General features: G+C 38.3%; 1 protein-coding gene across 5 annotated transcripts in view; it reads right to left on the bottom strand.

The window, feature by feature from the left end:
* arhgap9 (Rho GTPase activating protein 9) overlaps nucleotides 1-14,480 on the bottom strand; it is a 45,691-nt gene that overhangs the window by 7,108 nt on the left and 24,103 nt on the right. For 2 of the 5 annotated variants that reach the window (XM_069690955.1, XM_069690956.1), the window contains exons 8-18: nucleotides 11,337-11,402; nucleotides 9,134-9,280; nucleotides 8,856-8,954; nucleotides 7,939-8,000; nucleotides 7,736-7,823; nucleotides 7,049-7,144; nucleotides 6,387-6,485; nucleotides 5,630-5,735; nucleotides 5,118-5,237; nucleotides 3,237-3,335; nucleotides 128-205 (exon numbers count right to left, since the gene is read on the bottom strand). In XM_069690955.1, the coding sequence (XP_069547056.1) occupies nucleotides 128-205; nucleotides 3,237-3,335; nucleotides 5,118-5,237; nucleotides 5,630-5,735; nucleotides 6,387-6,485; nucleotides 7,049-7,144; nucleotides 7,736-7,823; nucleotides 7,939-8,000; nucleotides 8,856-8,954; nucleotides 9,134-9,280; nucleotides 11,337-11,402 (1,060 nt within the window). Of the gene's footprint in view, nucleotides 1-127; nucleotides 206-3,236; nucleotides 3,368-5,117; nucleotides 5,238-5,629; nucleotides 5,736-6,386; nucleotides 6,486-7,048; nucleotides 7,145-7,735; nucleotides 7,824-7,938; nucleotides 8,001-8,855; nucleotides 8,955-9,133; nucleotides 9,281-11,336; nucleotides 11,403-14,480 lie in introns of all 5 variants that reach the window. The other 3 variants (XM_069690958.1, XM_069690959.1, XM_069690957.1) reach the window with 2 other exon arrangements.

Raw genomic sequence — 14,480 nt, 5'->3', positions numbered from 1 at the left:
CTGCACCCACTTTGTCTCTTCACATTCTCCTTTCATTTATCCTTTTCCTTCCATTCGCCATTCATCATGATCATCATCATCATCATCATCATCGGTTACATTTTTCCCTCCTCCCATTCATCCTCACCGTGGTTCACCAGATAGCGTAGTTTCTGAATCACTGCCAGGTTTCCTGATACTCTGTAGATGCCATCAGTGTCCAGTCCTGCAACATGCCACACAGACCAGGTGAGACAAGGGGAGCTCCACCAGTGTTAAAGAAGCTTAGTATCAATAATAAACCGTTACATGGTTCATTATTTAAAATGTTCATGAGTGTAAGAAATGGTTTCCTCACATTTTAAGGCAGTCTGAACTCATTTCATTGTTTTGCGGCCATGGCAGTCGCATTTTCCGCAAATCAATTATTCAGTGTGCCTAGGAAGTTTGTTGGGTTGCGTAAGTGCCCAGAGATGTGTGAGTAAAATAGAGCAAAAGCACAGTTTGCCACTTTTAGCAATCCCCCCAAAATGTAGAAAACAGTTACATCTTTCATGGTCACCTGACCCCCTAAAAATACTTCCTCTTCCTTCCTCTTAATCTGTCATACTGTGCTGCTTGATGAAGCGCCTAAAACCATTTCCAAACTGGTTTCAACATCAGAAGCTGTAAAACCGGCCAGGCTTAATGACCCATTGAATATCCTGAATTGATGAAGAACAAAAACCAGTGTGGTGATATTCAATATTTTTCTTATTGTTAACAAATAAGATCAAACTGTGATCAGCAGTAAAACAAGTCAGACCTTTGTGAAACATAGTTAGTATCCATCAGATTGTTTTGACTCAAACGCACCCAGTTTTACAGTCAAAAGAAGCCACTGAGTGACATTTAATGTTTCGTGTACCTGGTATAAAACATACAGCCTTTACACAGCTACTTAAACTCTGCAGCTTCTTACTGGCTGATGTTTAGTTATAAACCCGCATTCTGAATATTAGATATATCTAGGGTTAGATATGTTAGATCATCTTTTTCCTTTCCTTGTATTTTGAAACATGATTTAAGTTATTGAGTCAGGTTCATTTCGACAATATAACCTGAAACCACAAATTTGTCTCTAATCTAAATTAAAACTGTCTGCCGCTAAAACATGAACCCAGAGGTCTTTTGTGAAACCAGCTCATTAAGACACACAGCTACATTTGAAAGTTAAGCGACATCTAGTGGTCGTATGAATAATTACAATCTGGTGTCCCAGAGACATGACGTCAATATAATGTGATTTTTTTTTTTTCCTTGTTAGATGGAGGTGGGTTGGGTGGATGGTTTTAATACAAGAGCACACTTAGGTGCAGGAGACAGTTGTTCGCTTCCCGTTTCCAATCGCGAGTGGAGACAATTTTTTGAAACCACGTTAACTGTTGCCACGACGACAAAGGTTGCATAGCGCTGAGGGCAGAAAACGAGAAGGGTCTAACTCAGAGGTGTCAAACATACGGCCCGCGGGCCGGATCCGACTCGCCAAGGAGTCCAGCTCGGCCCGCCGGATGACTTTGCTAAGTGTGAAAATTACAGAAAGACATAAATTGCATTTCTATGAGAATATGGAGGTTTATGAGTACAAACGTGTTGTAATTTTTTTTTTAATCGATCCAGTAATTGCTTCAAAAACAGCGTAAATGCGATGTCTGCTCCGGAGGCAGCAGCGCTCGCTGCTCGCTTTGTGACGCGTTTGACGTCAAACACGTCACAAAGCGAGGGACTCTGCAGAGGAGAGCCCAGGCAGACAAACAGTGGGCTGATGTCTGAGTTTTTGCTCTTTATGTTTCTAGTTTATTGTAGAAAGACCTTAAAATAGGGTTTATCATCCAAAAACCTTCACCAATGATTTAAACAAAGAGAAATATTGTCGTTATGTATGCGTTATTATGCTATGGTTTTACTGGTCTGGCCCACTTGAGATCAAAGTGGGCAGTATGTGGCCCCTCAACTAAAATGAGTTTGACACCCCTGGTCGAACTGCAGTCTTAACAAAGGTTGCCTAACGTTGAGAACAGGTACTCTCCTAGTTTTAGGAGCAACTTGGGGTTGAGTGGGCAACCTGCATTACCATCTGACCCGCAGTATTTACTGTGCATCAGCTTATGGACTCACAAGTTGGGACAGTTTTTTTTAAAAACCGCATTTACTGTTGCCATGTTGAGTTGCTTAACCCAAAGGAACAGTTACTCTCATGTACAACATGGTTTAAGTAATCAATTTAACCCTAACCATGTAGCTTTTGTGCCAAAACCTAACCAGGGCCAGTAATTTGGGAAACACTCCTGTTGGTCGTATTTGAAGGGAGGAAGAACCGACCTATATGGTTGTATGGATTGAAGGACTTGTTGGAATTGGAAATAAAAGATTAGTCCATTAAGCAACTAACAAAAACCAATCAGTAAGTTTTGAGAATTGATTTCTCCATTTTCTAAGCAAAAATCACAGGATTCAATTTCTCAGGTGTAATTATTTGCTGGTTTTCTTTTTCTCTGTGAATATAATATGAATACCTTTTGGGTTTTGGACTGTTGGCCAGACAAAATGAATATCAAGTAAACATCTCGATATTGAAATTGACATTTTTCACTCTTTCCTGACTAATTTCTTAACTAATCCAGATAATAAAGGTTAATTGCAGTCCTGTATAAGATCTAGTATGGCACACTATCCTTAGATTTTACTTTATTTATTTTCACCAACAGTATGGACATGCAATAACTATGAGAATTATCAGGATAATTTCTCTTTACATTACATTGTCCTAAATGTTTTTTATTGGGACACAAACCTGAAATGGAAAACCTAAAACTACTACTCCCTAGACATATTTAATTCATCAAAACCAGGTTTATAGACCCTTAAAACTGATTTTTTTATTTTTTTATTTTGTAAATCTGTATAAAATATTTATTGCTGCATTGTTTCTGAACAGTTTCTAAGCAACTCAATTTTCTCTCATTTAGACCTCTCTCTCTAGCTGGCAGCTGTCATGGATTCTCTGAATTTGAGTCTTTTAGTGTGCTTTCTGAGGGGAAATCGCAAACATTTTTCAGTACACTTTTGTTTGATGATTTAAGTCACAGAGCTGGAAGAGCAGCGAGCTCAGAGCTACTGTCAAGTGATGCACAAAACGGGGTTGAGTTTTGTTTTCTCTTATGTCTGCTTTGAGTTGTGAATCACATTAGCAGGAGGCGTGTTTGCAGCGACTGTACCTCTCCTCTCCACAGCCTCGGTACAAAGTCTGACGAAGCGAGGGACGCTGCTCCTCTCTCTCTCGCAGAGCATCTCCAGACTACAGCCAAACACCTGATCTGAGGGGCGATGACAGATGGACACAAACACACTTTATATGTCTGTTAAGAAGGTTTTTTTTCCACAGATAACTGCACACATTTTTTTCCACCAAGACATGATGTAACAGCTCTAAGCTTATCTTAATCTAGTGATAAGTTTTCTGTTCACTATGGGATAAAGCCTCCATATTTGACTCTGTTCCCTGCAGACATGTAAGCTCACACTTGATGATGCAATATGACCCCTGCACTGTACTGTATAGACTATAGTGTGAAATGATTTACATGCAACCCTCTCCTCCACAGTATGGTACTACAATACTGCTGTGTGAGAAAGTAGTGAATGCTGCAGCTAATTCAATTGCATTCTACCACATGGTTTTTAATTTTACAAAAGCTCAGAGGACTTGTGTCAAGTTGCTTTTTCATAAATTTAAAGATACTTCACCATTCACCAGAACTTCCACAGTTATAAAAACACTTTGAAAACAATTTTAGCCATTGGCATAGTGTTAAAGCCCTAATGGAAGATGCAGCTGTTAAAAGCCAACAAATTAATTATTTATCTTTGTTAAAAACATGGGATCCTTGGGCATCCTGACAGTGAAACTCCCACTGTCACTTCTCCTCAGTTTGCTATCAAACAAAGGCAAACATGCCAGCAAAAGGTATATTAAGGTGAGGGCACCAGAAGAGCTTCAGTGCTACAAGTTTCCAACTCTACTGCTGGGAAGAACATAATTCCTCTAATAGTTATCTGTGTTTGTGACAGTAGTGTCTCACACTGGTCAAAAATCCAACACAGGCTAAAATATATCCAAATATGAATGACAGCTGCAATAGGTGCAAACAGTCACCTGCCAACAATACCCATTTGGTCGTGTCCAAATTCAAAAGATTTTTGGGATCAAATATTCACTACACTTGGGACAGTACTGGGTATAAAACTTGACCCCGAACCCTTCACAGCACTATTTGGAACTGAACCACCTGAAATACTTGATGTGCCGTCGACAGGATGACGCATCCTGGCCTTTATGACACTTTTAGCGTCGTCTTAATGTCTATTATTTTATTTACATTTTTTTAGTTGTTGTTGTTATCGTGGTTGTTGTTTTGGGAATCTTTTGTTTCTGTTTGAATCAATCTTTATACCATACCTCCTCAGAGTGATGTGTTTGTTTGTTTGTTGATTTTGTAATTTCTGTATTCAGTGGCAGTTTGTCACAGTTACATTACCTCTAAGTGACACAAATGAATGTAATATCCTGTATATCCCAACTTCTTGGGGGTAGTCCTGTTCTCCATTTCTGTCTAAAGTATTTGCAAAATCAATAAAAAGATTTAAAAGAAAAATCCAACACAGGTGTTCAGCAGGGTTGAGATCTCACTTGTTTAATGTTTTTTTATTGTTCTGTCTTGAAATTCTATAGCTTAAAACATGAATAAAAAAAATACAAGGATTAATTTAGCTTTTATGAAAGATAAATAAATTAGGTTTTTATTAGTAGTGTAAAAAAATGTTAGCATTCAAAAGATCTTGCTCAATGGAAGGATGTGGCATCACTGCAGGATGAATGCTGAGATTTCACACCTGCCATCATAACTTTAATGCGGTTTCATTTCAAATTTTTTTGAACTTGACATAAAAGTCCTGTGGATACTTTCTGCTGTAATAGCACAGTCTTGTAATCAACAACTGAGCAATAGAGAACAGATACTTTTGTGACTCATCCTTCATACTGCTGAATAAAGAATACTTCCATATAAATAATCTCCAGCTACAAAAATAAATCTCACCTTTAATGAGCCCTTTCTCCTGCAGCGCCTGTAGAGGAGGTCTCTTTAGGATCAGCTTCTTCAGCCGGGTCTTCACTCTCTTCCGCTCTGTGTTTTCCAGGTTGGATGACGAGCGAGGGACTGCAAAGGGAGGAGAGGAGGAGGAGGAGGAGGGGGAAGAGAAGGAGGAGGAGGAGGTCAGTGAGGAGCGTTCAGCTGTGGGGAAGGAGAGCAGATGAGAGGGGATGGTGGTGAGAATGAAAAGCGGGAGGGCCGGGCGACGGCGTAGGTGAGACAGGACCGACGGAGGGATGATCTGCCACGGGGGCTCAGTGAAAATGTAAGTCGGCTGGATGGAGGAGAGGATGGAAGACAGGATGGACGGATGCAAGAAGCCTGTATGGAAGTTCAGAAAAGAAGAGTGATGATGATAGACAGACAGTAAACTGGAATGGTGGGCGGGGACGGCTTTTTGTGATGGTTGTGTGAAGGAAGGAAGCATGTACTGTATGGAGTGATGAGGGATAACTTACGAGATGTCCTTCTGTCATCCTCGTCTCCGCTGTGGTCCAGCATCTCCACACTGCCTGCTCTCCTCAGAGAGTACAGGAGGACGTTGTCCAACGGGTTTTCACGATCCTGCAGGATAGGCCGAGGAACCAGTGTGTTAACAGGATCATATGCAGGCACATATTACACCTTTTAATTAATAACGTATAATCAAAATGGCTTCTAGGCAGTCCAACATTAGAACATTTACTTGCTGACATAAAGAAAACATGAAGAGGTGATTTTATTCGTTGCTGTGTTCCATATCTAAATATAATCGATTTTGGTTGAGTGATAAAATGTCCAGAAATACAAAATTCTATCTCTTCTATCAATCTGGGAGCATGTTCAATTTATATGAATCCGTTTTGTAAAACACCTTGCAAGTAAGTTTATATATATATATGACACATTTCAAACACATGCCAAGGCAATTTAAAGTGCTTTATATTTGGTATAAAAGCCTTAAATTTTGTAAAAGGACACACAATATTTAAAACCCTAATTCTAAAAGTTGAAAAGAACCCAGAAAGGGGAAAACAGAAAGAAACAGATGGTACTGAATGTAAGAGCAAAGTCTATAATTGTAAATTTTATACAATGATTGTACTATTTAGATCCAGAGGGAAACAATTTTAGCAACTAATAGAGAAGTAGTATAAATTTGTGTTTGTGTGTGTGTGTGTGTGTGTGTGTGTGTGTGTGTGTGTGTGTGTGTGTGTGTGTGTGTGTGTCTCTAACCAGCCTGTCGATGACATTCTGGATGGTCTTGTACCACTCTTTGATCAGAGAGTCTGTCTCTGACTGCAGCAGGAACTCGTTGCCAGTCACTGTCCTCAACTAAAACACACACATTTTAAAACCATCGTAATGTGAGAAACTGTCTTCAAAACTCCCAGTCTGACTCTTTTTCACAGAATTTAGCACATACAAGGTTTACTCATCTGGACATAGACTGGCTTGATCTTTTTTTAAAAAAAAATTTTTTAAGTGCAGCTCTCACAGACACATTTAACCTGCCAAGTTTTCTCTGGAAAGCTAATTTTTACTGCTTCCTCTTCCTCACTGTGGGTCATTTGAAGAGTGATTCGATGAAAGATAGGTTCCCATTCTCACTTCCCTCATTGATAAGGACCCTTTTTTGTGTGTGGCAGAAATGAGATTCTGATCTGCTTCCTTACTGTCCTCCTGGGACATCAGCTCACAACAACTATGAACCATCTCATTAAGTAAAATAAAGTGTAATTTTACAACATAAAACTCAATTCTGATCATTCTTTCAAGAGTAGTTTATCCTCACAGGGAATATGTAGCATGTTGTTGAGAGAGATAGCTTAAAGCTTGATCTTCTCCAAGTTTATTTTTGATTGTGTGATTGCTGCTCTACTTTTTTTTATTCTTACCTTGAAGACGTTTTTCTTGCTGGATAGATCATTGGCCCAGTGCACATGTGCTCCTCTTAAATCCACACTGCTCTCCGGATGACTATTCCCTGGTTTCTGTATTTGATAAATATATGCATACAAAAATCTGTCTTCATTTAAATATATATCTTCTTTTTTTTTTTTTTTCTCACCACTTTGTTAGCTGCCTTGACCCATAGATGTTTCAAAAATATATTTTTTTTGGTAGAAACAATTTTGCCTATTTGAACAGCTCTTACATCATGACCAACTTTCACACACAACACCTACGGCATGTTTGTGTGACTTGTTTTATAAAATTTAGTGCGTTCTTTTACAGAAAAGACCAATGAAGATAAAGTGACAAACAAAAATGTGTAACAGAGTGGAAAGAAATATCCAGATGTGGGCTCATGTTTTAGGTTTGATCTTTGTGCAGTGGACCAGAGACATCTGTCCTTAAAGGTTACCTCATAATATCTAATTATAAAATAGTAAAAAGATAGATCCACTGTGCTGAAAACTGACATCTTGCACTTAAAAAATGACCCACAACAGTTAGCTGAGGATTTTGAAATTTTCTTCACATAATGACTTTCCACCCATTTTTAAATTATATCAAGATAAACAACAGGTAGTTTTTGCACAAAGATCACTTTTAACTAAAGAGTCTGTCTGAGCTCTCACCCAGGTGGAAGGTGTCTGTGATTTAGGATCCTTGAAGAAAACCAGACTGTTCCCAACTAACACCACCCAGGAGTGGCTCCAATTTTTCCTGTAACCCAACCGATACAAATGTTCTGGTTATTTGGTATTTAGGCCAGAAAATCATTATTTCCTTCATTTATTGTATTCATAGAAAAAAAATTATAGTCTAACTTCAGCCTCACCTCAGCTTTCGGCCACCTTCTGCAATCTTCGTCTTGTTCAAGAGGCCGGCTTTCTCCAGCTCCTTCAGAAACACGTTAAAAGTACATTGAAATCTGTAATGTTCAGTGGTATCTTCCCTGTTTGTATCAGTCAGAATAGGCAGCGATAGCTGGGATAAAAAAAAAAAAAAAATATGTAAGGACATTTTTTTTTATTTTAACAGTAAAGTACCACAGAGGGCTTTCCTCTGTGTAATATACTGCATCCTGAGCAAATCCATTTAACTTGACTATTGCATCATTCAAAAAAATAGCAGGAGGGGGAGCTGCTCTAAAATCTCCCACTGCGGTATGGCCCCGTTTAAAGGTGCAAGAGAACAGAATTAATAGTGAGTAGGAAGCTATAAGACTTGAGTACAGTATAAGCTGAATGAAGTCAGGGTGATGACTATTTTAAAAGAGAGAATAAAGAAAAGGAAAACCTAAATATGCAATCATAAAATGTTTTTCCAAGAATATCCAGACAATTCAGTTTTTTTTAAATGTGTTATTTAACATTTTGAGCAAATGTGGCAACTGAGCATCTGCAAATATGACCAAAACTGTTTGGTTGACGAGATTCCTAAAGCAGATTACAGTGAAAATATGTTTTATTCTTATTTTGTTATTATGGTGGACCATCCCTAAGAAAAATCAAGCTGACAAAGCCGACAAAACAAAGAAAAACTGGATACATTATGGAAAATCATTGCTCTGATAACACTGGATTTTAATAAAGCATTACTGTTCTGTAAAAACTACAAGTTGGAGGATCTTCCAAAATATTAGAGGAACACTTAAATGTTCAGTATATCCGAAAAACTGTAAAATCACCAAATCTCAGGATAGATGTTTTTCTTGGCTGTTTGTCTACAAAGTGACAGGTGTTGCTTTCTCACCGGTGTGCAGCCATCGCTGTCTGGAGAGCTCTCCAGAGACGGGGGCTCCACAACGATGTTGGTCATATTGCGGGAGTAATCTCTGCACTGCTGGACCAGCTGAAAAAAACAGAAGCAGGTATTATCTGCTGTGTTCAGTTGTCTGCATGTGTATTTGCATATGACCACTGTTTTCTGTGATAATTGTTGAAGTCTATCTCCATTTCCTCTTTTCTCTCTGTGAATACAGTGAATACTCTTTATGAGCTTGTGTATGTCTGTGCTTTGGAGGTGAATACCTTGCCGTTCTCAGGCAGGATCATAGACTGAGAGTGGCTGAGCTGCTGCTCGTCATCATGCAGGGGGTTAGAGGCATAGTACTGGGCGTCTGTGTGACTGAATGCCATCATGCTCAGTGTGTCAGAGGAGACGGCACGCTGCATGCTCTTCAAGGTCGAAGGTGCAACAGAAAAACAAGGCAAAGTGGTGATTTATTGTGTGAACTTAAAAATAAATACAACAAGCATCGTGGTATTTTATGTCTGTAAGTTGTGTTTAAATCCTGTGAGAGCTGATGTGTTTGTTTTCTTCTGAATAACTGCATGGAAACTGTAGGAGAATAATTTTCTTTATATTTACTGTACATTTTTGTATTTAGCTGATGCTGTTGCCTCAAGCAACCAGAGTGCAACAGTTCAATGAGTATAAATATCTAAACAATTAAAATCATAAACAAGCAACAGTAAAGAGCAACATGAAGGGCAAAGCTTGAAATTAAAAATGCAGTTTGATTTCATATTTCTTAATTTCCTGTCTGAGCTGAAGATCAAAATTAATTGAAAAACAATACAAACAAACAAAGACATGATAAATTAACTCAATTTACATGTGCTATGATAAAATGTGTTCAACATAATACAATAACACTCAACAGTACCAGTATTGAATCACAAGCAGTAATTTGTCCTAATTGCTGTATTTGTTGCCATTTGTTCTTTTAACTTCTTAGCTAAGGTCTTTTGCTTGTCAGTGGGATCTTTTTCTCAGTAGTTAGTTTTGTTGCATTGAATATGGTTGATGAACATATTTTTACGAGGCGACTGGTTTACAAAAGAATCCATAAAATGTCTAAAATAATGACTTTATCTTAAAGGTCAGGGCAATGCATGCTGGCGTGCACAATCATTCACACATTTTTGAAATGTCACTTCATGCAAAGAACACCGTATCAGTACTTCAACAGGTTTTGCTCTCTACTCTCAGTTGTCTCTGGATGGTGGCAGACATCACGAAACTTTCTGTCAGATCAAGTCTGAATTAAAGTTGTACATATTTAAACAATACCTCACTCAGGAGGAACAACAATGCAGCAATAGTGCTGTACTTACACAGTAATTTCCTTTACTGTACTGTACTGCAAATATGAATTAAAGCATGCTGGCACCATACGTGTCTATACTTAACACTTTGCACACTTTTACTCAAATTTGTATTTACCTGATAAGTTCACTTGAGTCAGAGACACAATGATGCACAATGTGTGCATCTGTATTTTACATGCAAAATATGTATTATTATTAATATTTATTTTGTGAGTTTGCATCTACAATAAAAGAGTGCAAGATTGCACACAAATGACAAATTCACACAACTTTAACTTTTCATGCAGCACCAGCAATAATTAAGTACCCTTCCCCAATCCCTGTAACCTAGTTTCAACAATCAGACTAAATATCCCTGCTAATGTTTGCCATCTCTTCATGCAAGGAGGATTAGCACTAAGTGCCAAATCTGCTCCTTTGCTAAGAGGAGGCCTTTAAAAGGGCTTTAAACCAAGAGCACCCACACCCCACTGTGATGCAACATGTTGCAGTAAGAACTGCTTCGGTAACAGCCTTTCTTTTTACACCATGAGTTGCTATTTCGCCACCTTAATATGCATAAATGCTGATCTCCGAGAATCTGAAGAGCATAGCTGGCATTACTTTAATGTATTCTACAGTAATACAGTGGAGATGCGTTTTTTGCAAATCTAACGACTTAAGTTCATTGATTTTCATGAGGAAAATACCCTCCATCAAAAGCCTTTTAAGAGCTGACAAAACACTTAGAATTACCCCCACAGTGGGGCAAAAATAACAGTAAAGGTTGTTATCTAAAGGCTTTTAAAAGAACAGGCAGTCTCAGTTATTCCTATAGGATTACTGTATATCTATAGATATTCATGTACAGCAGGTAGACACTGTATGCAAGCATAACATGACGCAGGATTCATGTTGTTCAGTGACAAAGTCAAGATAACACCCAAAGTGGACAGAGTCCTTTGATGCCCTATCTTATACAGATGCATCCTGTTTTGCTAAGAGAATATGTAAATCAGGTAAAGGGTGCTTATCTTTTACTTTCGCCTTGTAAAAAACCCACCAAAGACTAGTGTCAAGGTGAAATGCATTCGATGCCCTCTGGCAATGAAAGAGTGCAGCGGGTAGAGAAGAGTTTTACCCGTTTCATCTGCCAGCCACTGTCAGTATTTCTCTCGTGGCTCCCAAAGAGGAAATCAGGTGTCAGCTAGAGAGAAAGAAGAAAGAGAGAGGCAAGAAGACAAAGACAGGAAACAGAGATGAACTAATTACATTGCATTAAAATTTAAAACACAAGTCTGCTTCATTTTCTGCATAATTGACCTTGTAAAGAGATAAAAGAATGTGTCATTTTCCCGCTTTTTGTTAGTTGATTAGACTTGTCGCTATTTGTGCAGCACTATGTCTGATTTAAATGACAGCAATTTGCACAAATTTCACACCCACGTGAAAAACAGGATGCTGACAAATTTGTTCTCTTAAGATAAAAAAAAAAAAAAAATGAAGCCTGGACGAAAACTCACATCATCACTGAAACTATTTCTCTGCCCCGCTTACATCCTGCCAGCTAAAAATGCTGCTTGATTCACGACCATGACCACGCACACACACACACACACACACACACACGTGCACTGGCTGCTCAGTAAGAGTGAAACATTCACTGCATCGTACTCATATGACTCAAACATGTTGATTTGTAACTGTTAAACAGTATCACACAGATCCACATATATAAAGTCGATTCAGCTTTTTGTGCTTTTAACAACATCAGCACGATCACCTCTCGCGATTAAAAAGCCAATATGAGTGAATCATATCGCCACAATAGTCAAATGAAGCACATTCAGTTCCATTCAACAGGCTTATTGGAAGGACATTTCACATGTGCAGCCAAACTCCAACACAATTAATGTTACAGAATAATAATAACAACACTCACAAAACTCAAATGAACTCACAGCAGAAGTGCTCATTATGAGTGGTCACTCTATTGTACAATCCAGGAGAACTTTTGTTTCTAAAAGCTTGTTATCTGTCGAGTTTAAGTCCTCAGCCTTCACGTCATGAAACCCTTTACGTCTGAGTGTGAAAATGTCAAGCCATTCCTCTCCTTCATGTGTCAGCCAAGCCTACTTCCCTATTCTAGAGGGAAGCTGACTTTATCAGCTGACACAATCAGTCTAACGTATAGTAGCTCAGTCAAGGAGGTGTGCAGCTCAGTCAGGGAGGGGTGCGCTCAACTGAATAATCACACTAGCACTTTGCTAACACTGCCACATTAACCACTGCCCAACAGCTTTTTGTTTGCAAGATGTGTAGTCAAAGGCAGCGTGGAAGGAAAGTTTAGATGCTTTATTTCAGTCAAAAACTTCAACCGTTTATTGTGAGCAAAATGTGCCAGAAATAAAAACTACTCAAAATGAATACGGGTTTTATGGTGTCATATTAGTGTTATTATTAAGCAGTATTTTTTTTGTTACAAATGTATATATGTTAGATGGTGCAGCTCACATGGACTACTTTACATAGGTTTGATGGCTTACTCTAAAAAAAAGTTCCCTGGCAATACGTGGAGAGACATTAAAATAGTTCTGCTAATTTGACATACATACACATTTTTACAAATTGGATTTTAAATTGGTGTTGGGCTGATCTTCAGTATACTTATTACAACTACGTGCTATGACAAGCCAACTCTGCTCAACATGCCTGACAACTGACACAGGTGTAAAATTACAGGCTGTAATTGAGGTTACGTGGGAACTAGCTAACGTGCCAGCAGAGAAGTTGCAGTAGCCAGCAAAGTATTGGATTGGTTCGAAACAACAACTTCAGCCAGGCAACAGCTTTGTATTACAAAAAGAAGGAGTAGTGATCAACAAAGGTAGAGACAGGGCTGGACATTTACAGTTCAGTGTTGACTTTGACAACATTGTCTTTTTATAAAATTAATTATGAGAATTAACATTGAGTTTAAAATCCATTTAAACGAGCACATTTACAGCAAAACAGATGTGGTTGGTGGTGAATGATGTGATGATGTGATGAAGGGATGTTGGAGGTCTGCAGGTTGGAATATCAAACAAAAAACATTGGCAACCACTGGTTTAATTTGTAACAATGCATCATATTTTATCAAATGATAATATATTTCATGACTCTTAAAATTCTCAACTTTTTTGTCAAGATGCAAAAACAGCAGTATATCCTCACAAGCTGGAATCAGCAGAAAATTGTTGTTGTCATTTACTTGAATGATTAATGATTTTTGTATATTAATCAGCTCATCATTTCAGATTTACAGTCAAATAAACAGAATATATTAAGGTATAAAACAGATACAGCTTTCATCTGAAACAAAGTAGAAAATATGTCTAAAGTAAAATGGAAGAACAGGTGCAGGTGATGAGCCTAAGAATTGTAGTTAATGGCAGCAGATAAGTAAACCTTCCCAGACGAGCTAACAAAGACATGAAGGAGTCAAAATGGTAAGGCATGAAATGTTTTTTTAGAAATAAATATTTAGACTACATAATACTCTTATATGGGCCACTTGGGTTTTAACACCTGGGTCGTAAACCCAGGTGACAAACAGTATGCATTATAAATATATCTCACTGGTTCAGTTCAGTTCCTGTTCGGTAATATATGTAGAACAGAATAAAAAGTGACACATATAGGTCAGCAGAATGCATCTCACACTGACTTGATGGGGGAATCACTGCTTTGATCATGTGGGTATTTTTTTGATGAGCAACATTAAATTTGAAACACTGATGCAACAATCAGGCAATGCAACCCTGTGATGCAAAATGCTTATCTCTAACAATCTGCATCATGGAACCTGCGTCGCTTCACCGCCAGGATGCTGTCATTGATTTGGTGGACGGGTCAATTTCAGGAACTGGCGGCTGTTGCCTAAATTTCCCAAAACCTTTAAGTCTGAACATCAACAACAGATGCACTTCCTCATACAAATGAATTTCACAAAAAAAAGTGAAATTAACAGTATGCCGGAAGTTTTACTTTGATGGTATCTGCAATGCCTGGAAGCAGTTTAAGGCTTATGGGAAGTTCTGGTCAGTGGTTTAAATTTAGCCATGTTTTGCAATGTTTTCGATTTAAAACACTCCTCTGTTTTCCTCTGTGTGACCCTAATGGCTTCTGCTCATCTGCATCGGATCATGAGGCATTAGCTTGTTATTACCTTCTGGGATGAGCCCAACAAAAACATCATTCGAGATGAAATGTGCGTCAGAGGGCAGTTAATAAGTAAGTAAAC

This window comes from Brachyistius frenatus, unplaced genomic scaffold (assembly GCF_029030835.1).
Source record: "Brachyistius frenatus isolate BFR_SWC_R1_liver_20210118 unplaced genomic scaffold, ASM2903083v1 Contig_10, whole genome shotgun sequence".
Classification (NCBI taxonomy): Eukaryota; Metazoa; Chordata; class Actinopteri; family Embiotocidae; genus Brachyistius; species Brachyistius frenatus.
The sequence above is the reverse complement of the archived record's forward strand: the minus strand, read 5'-3'. Positions and strand labels throughout refer to the sequence as shown.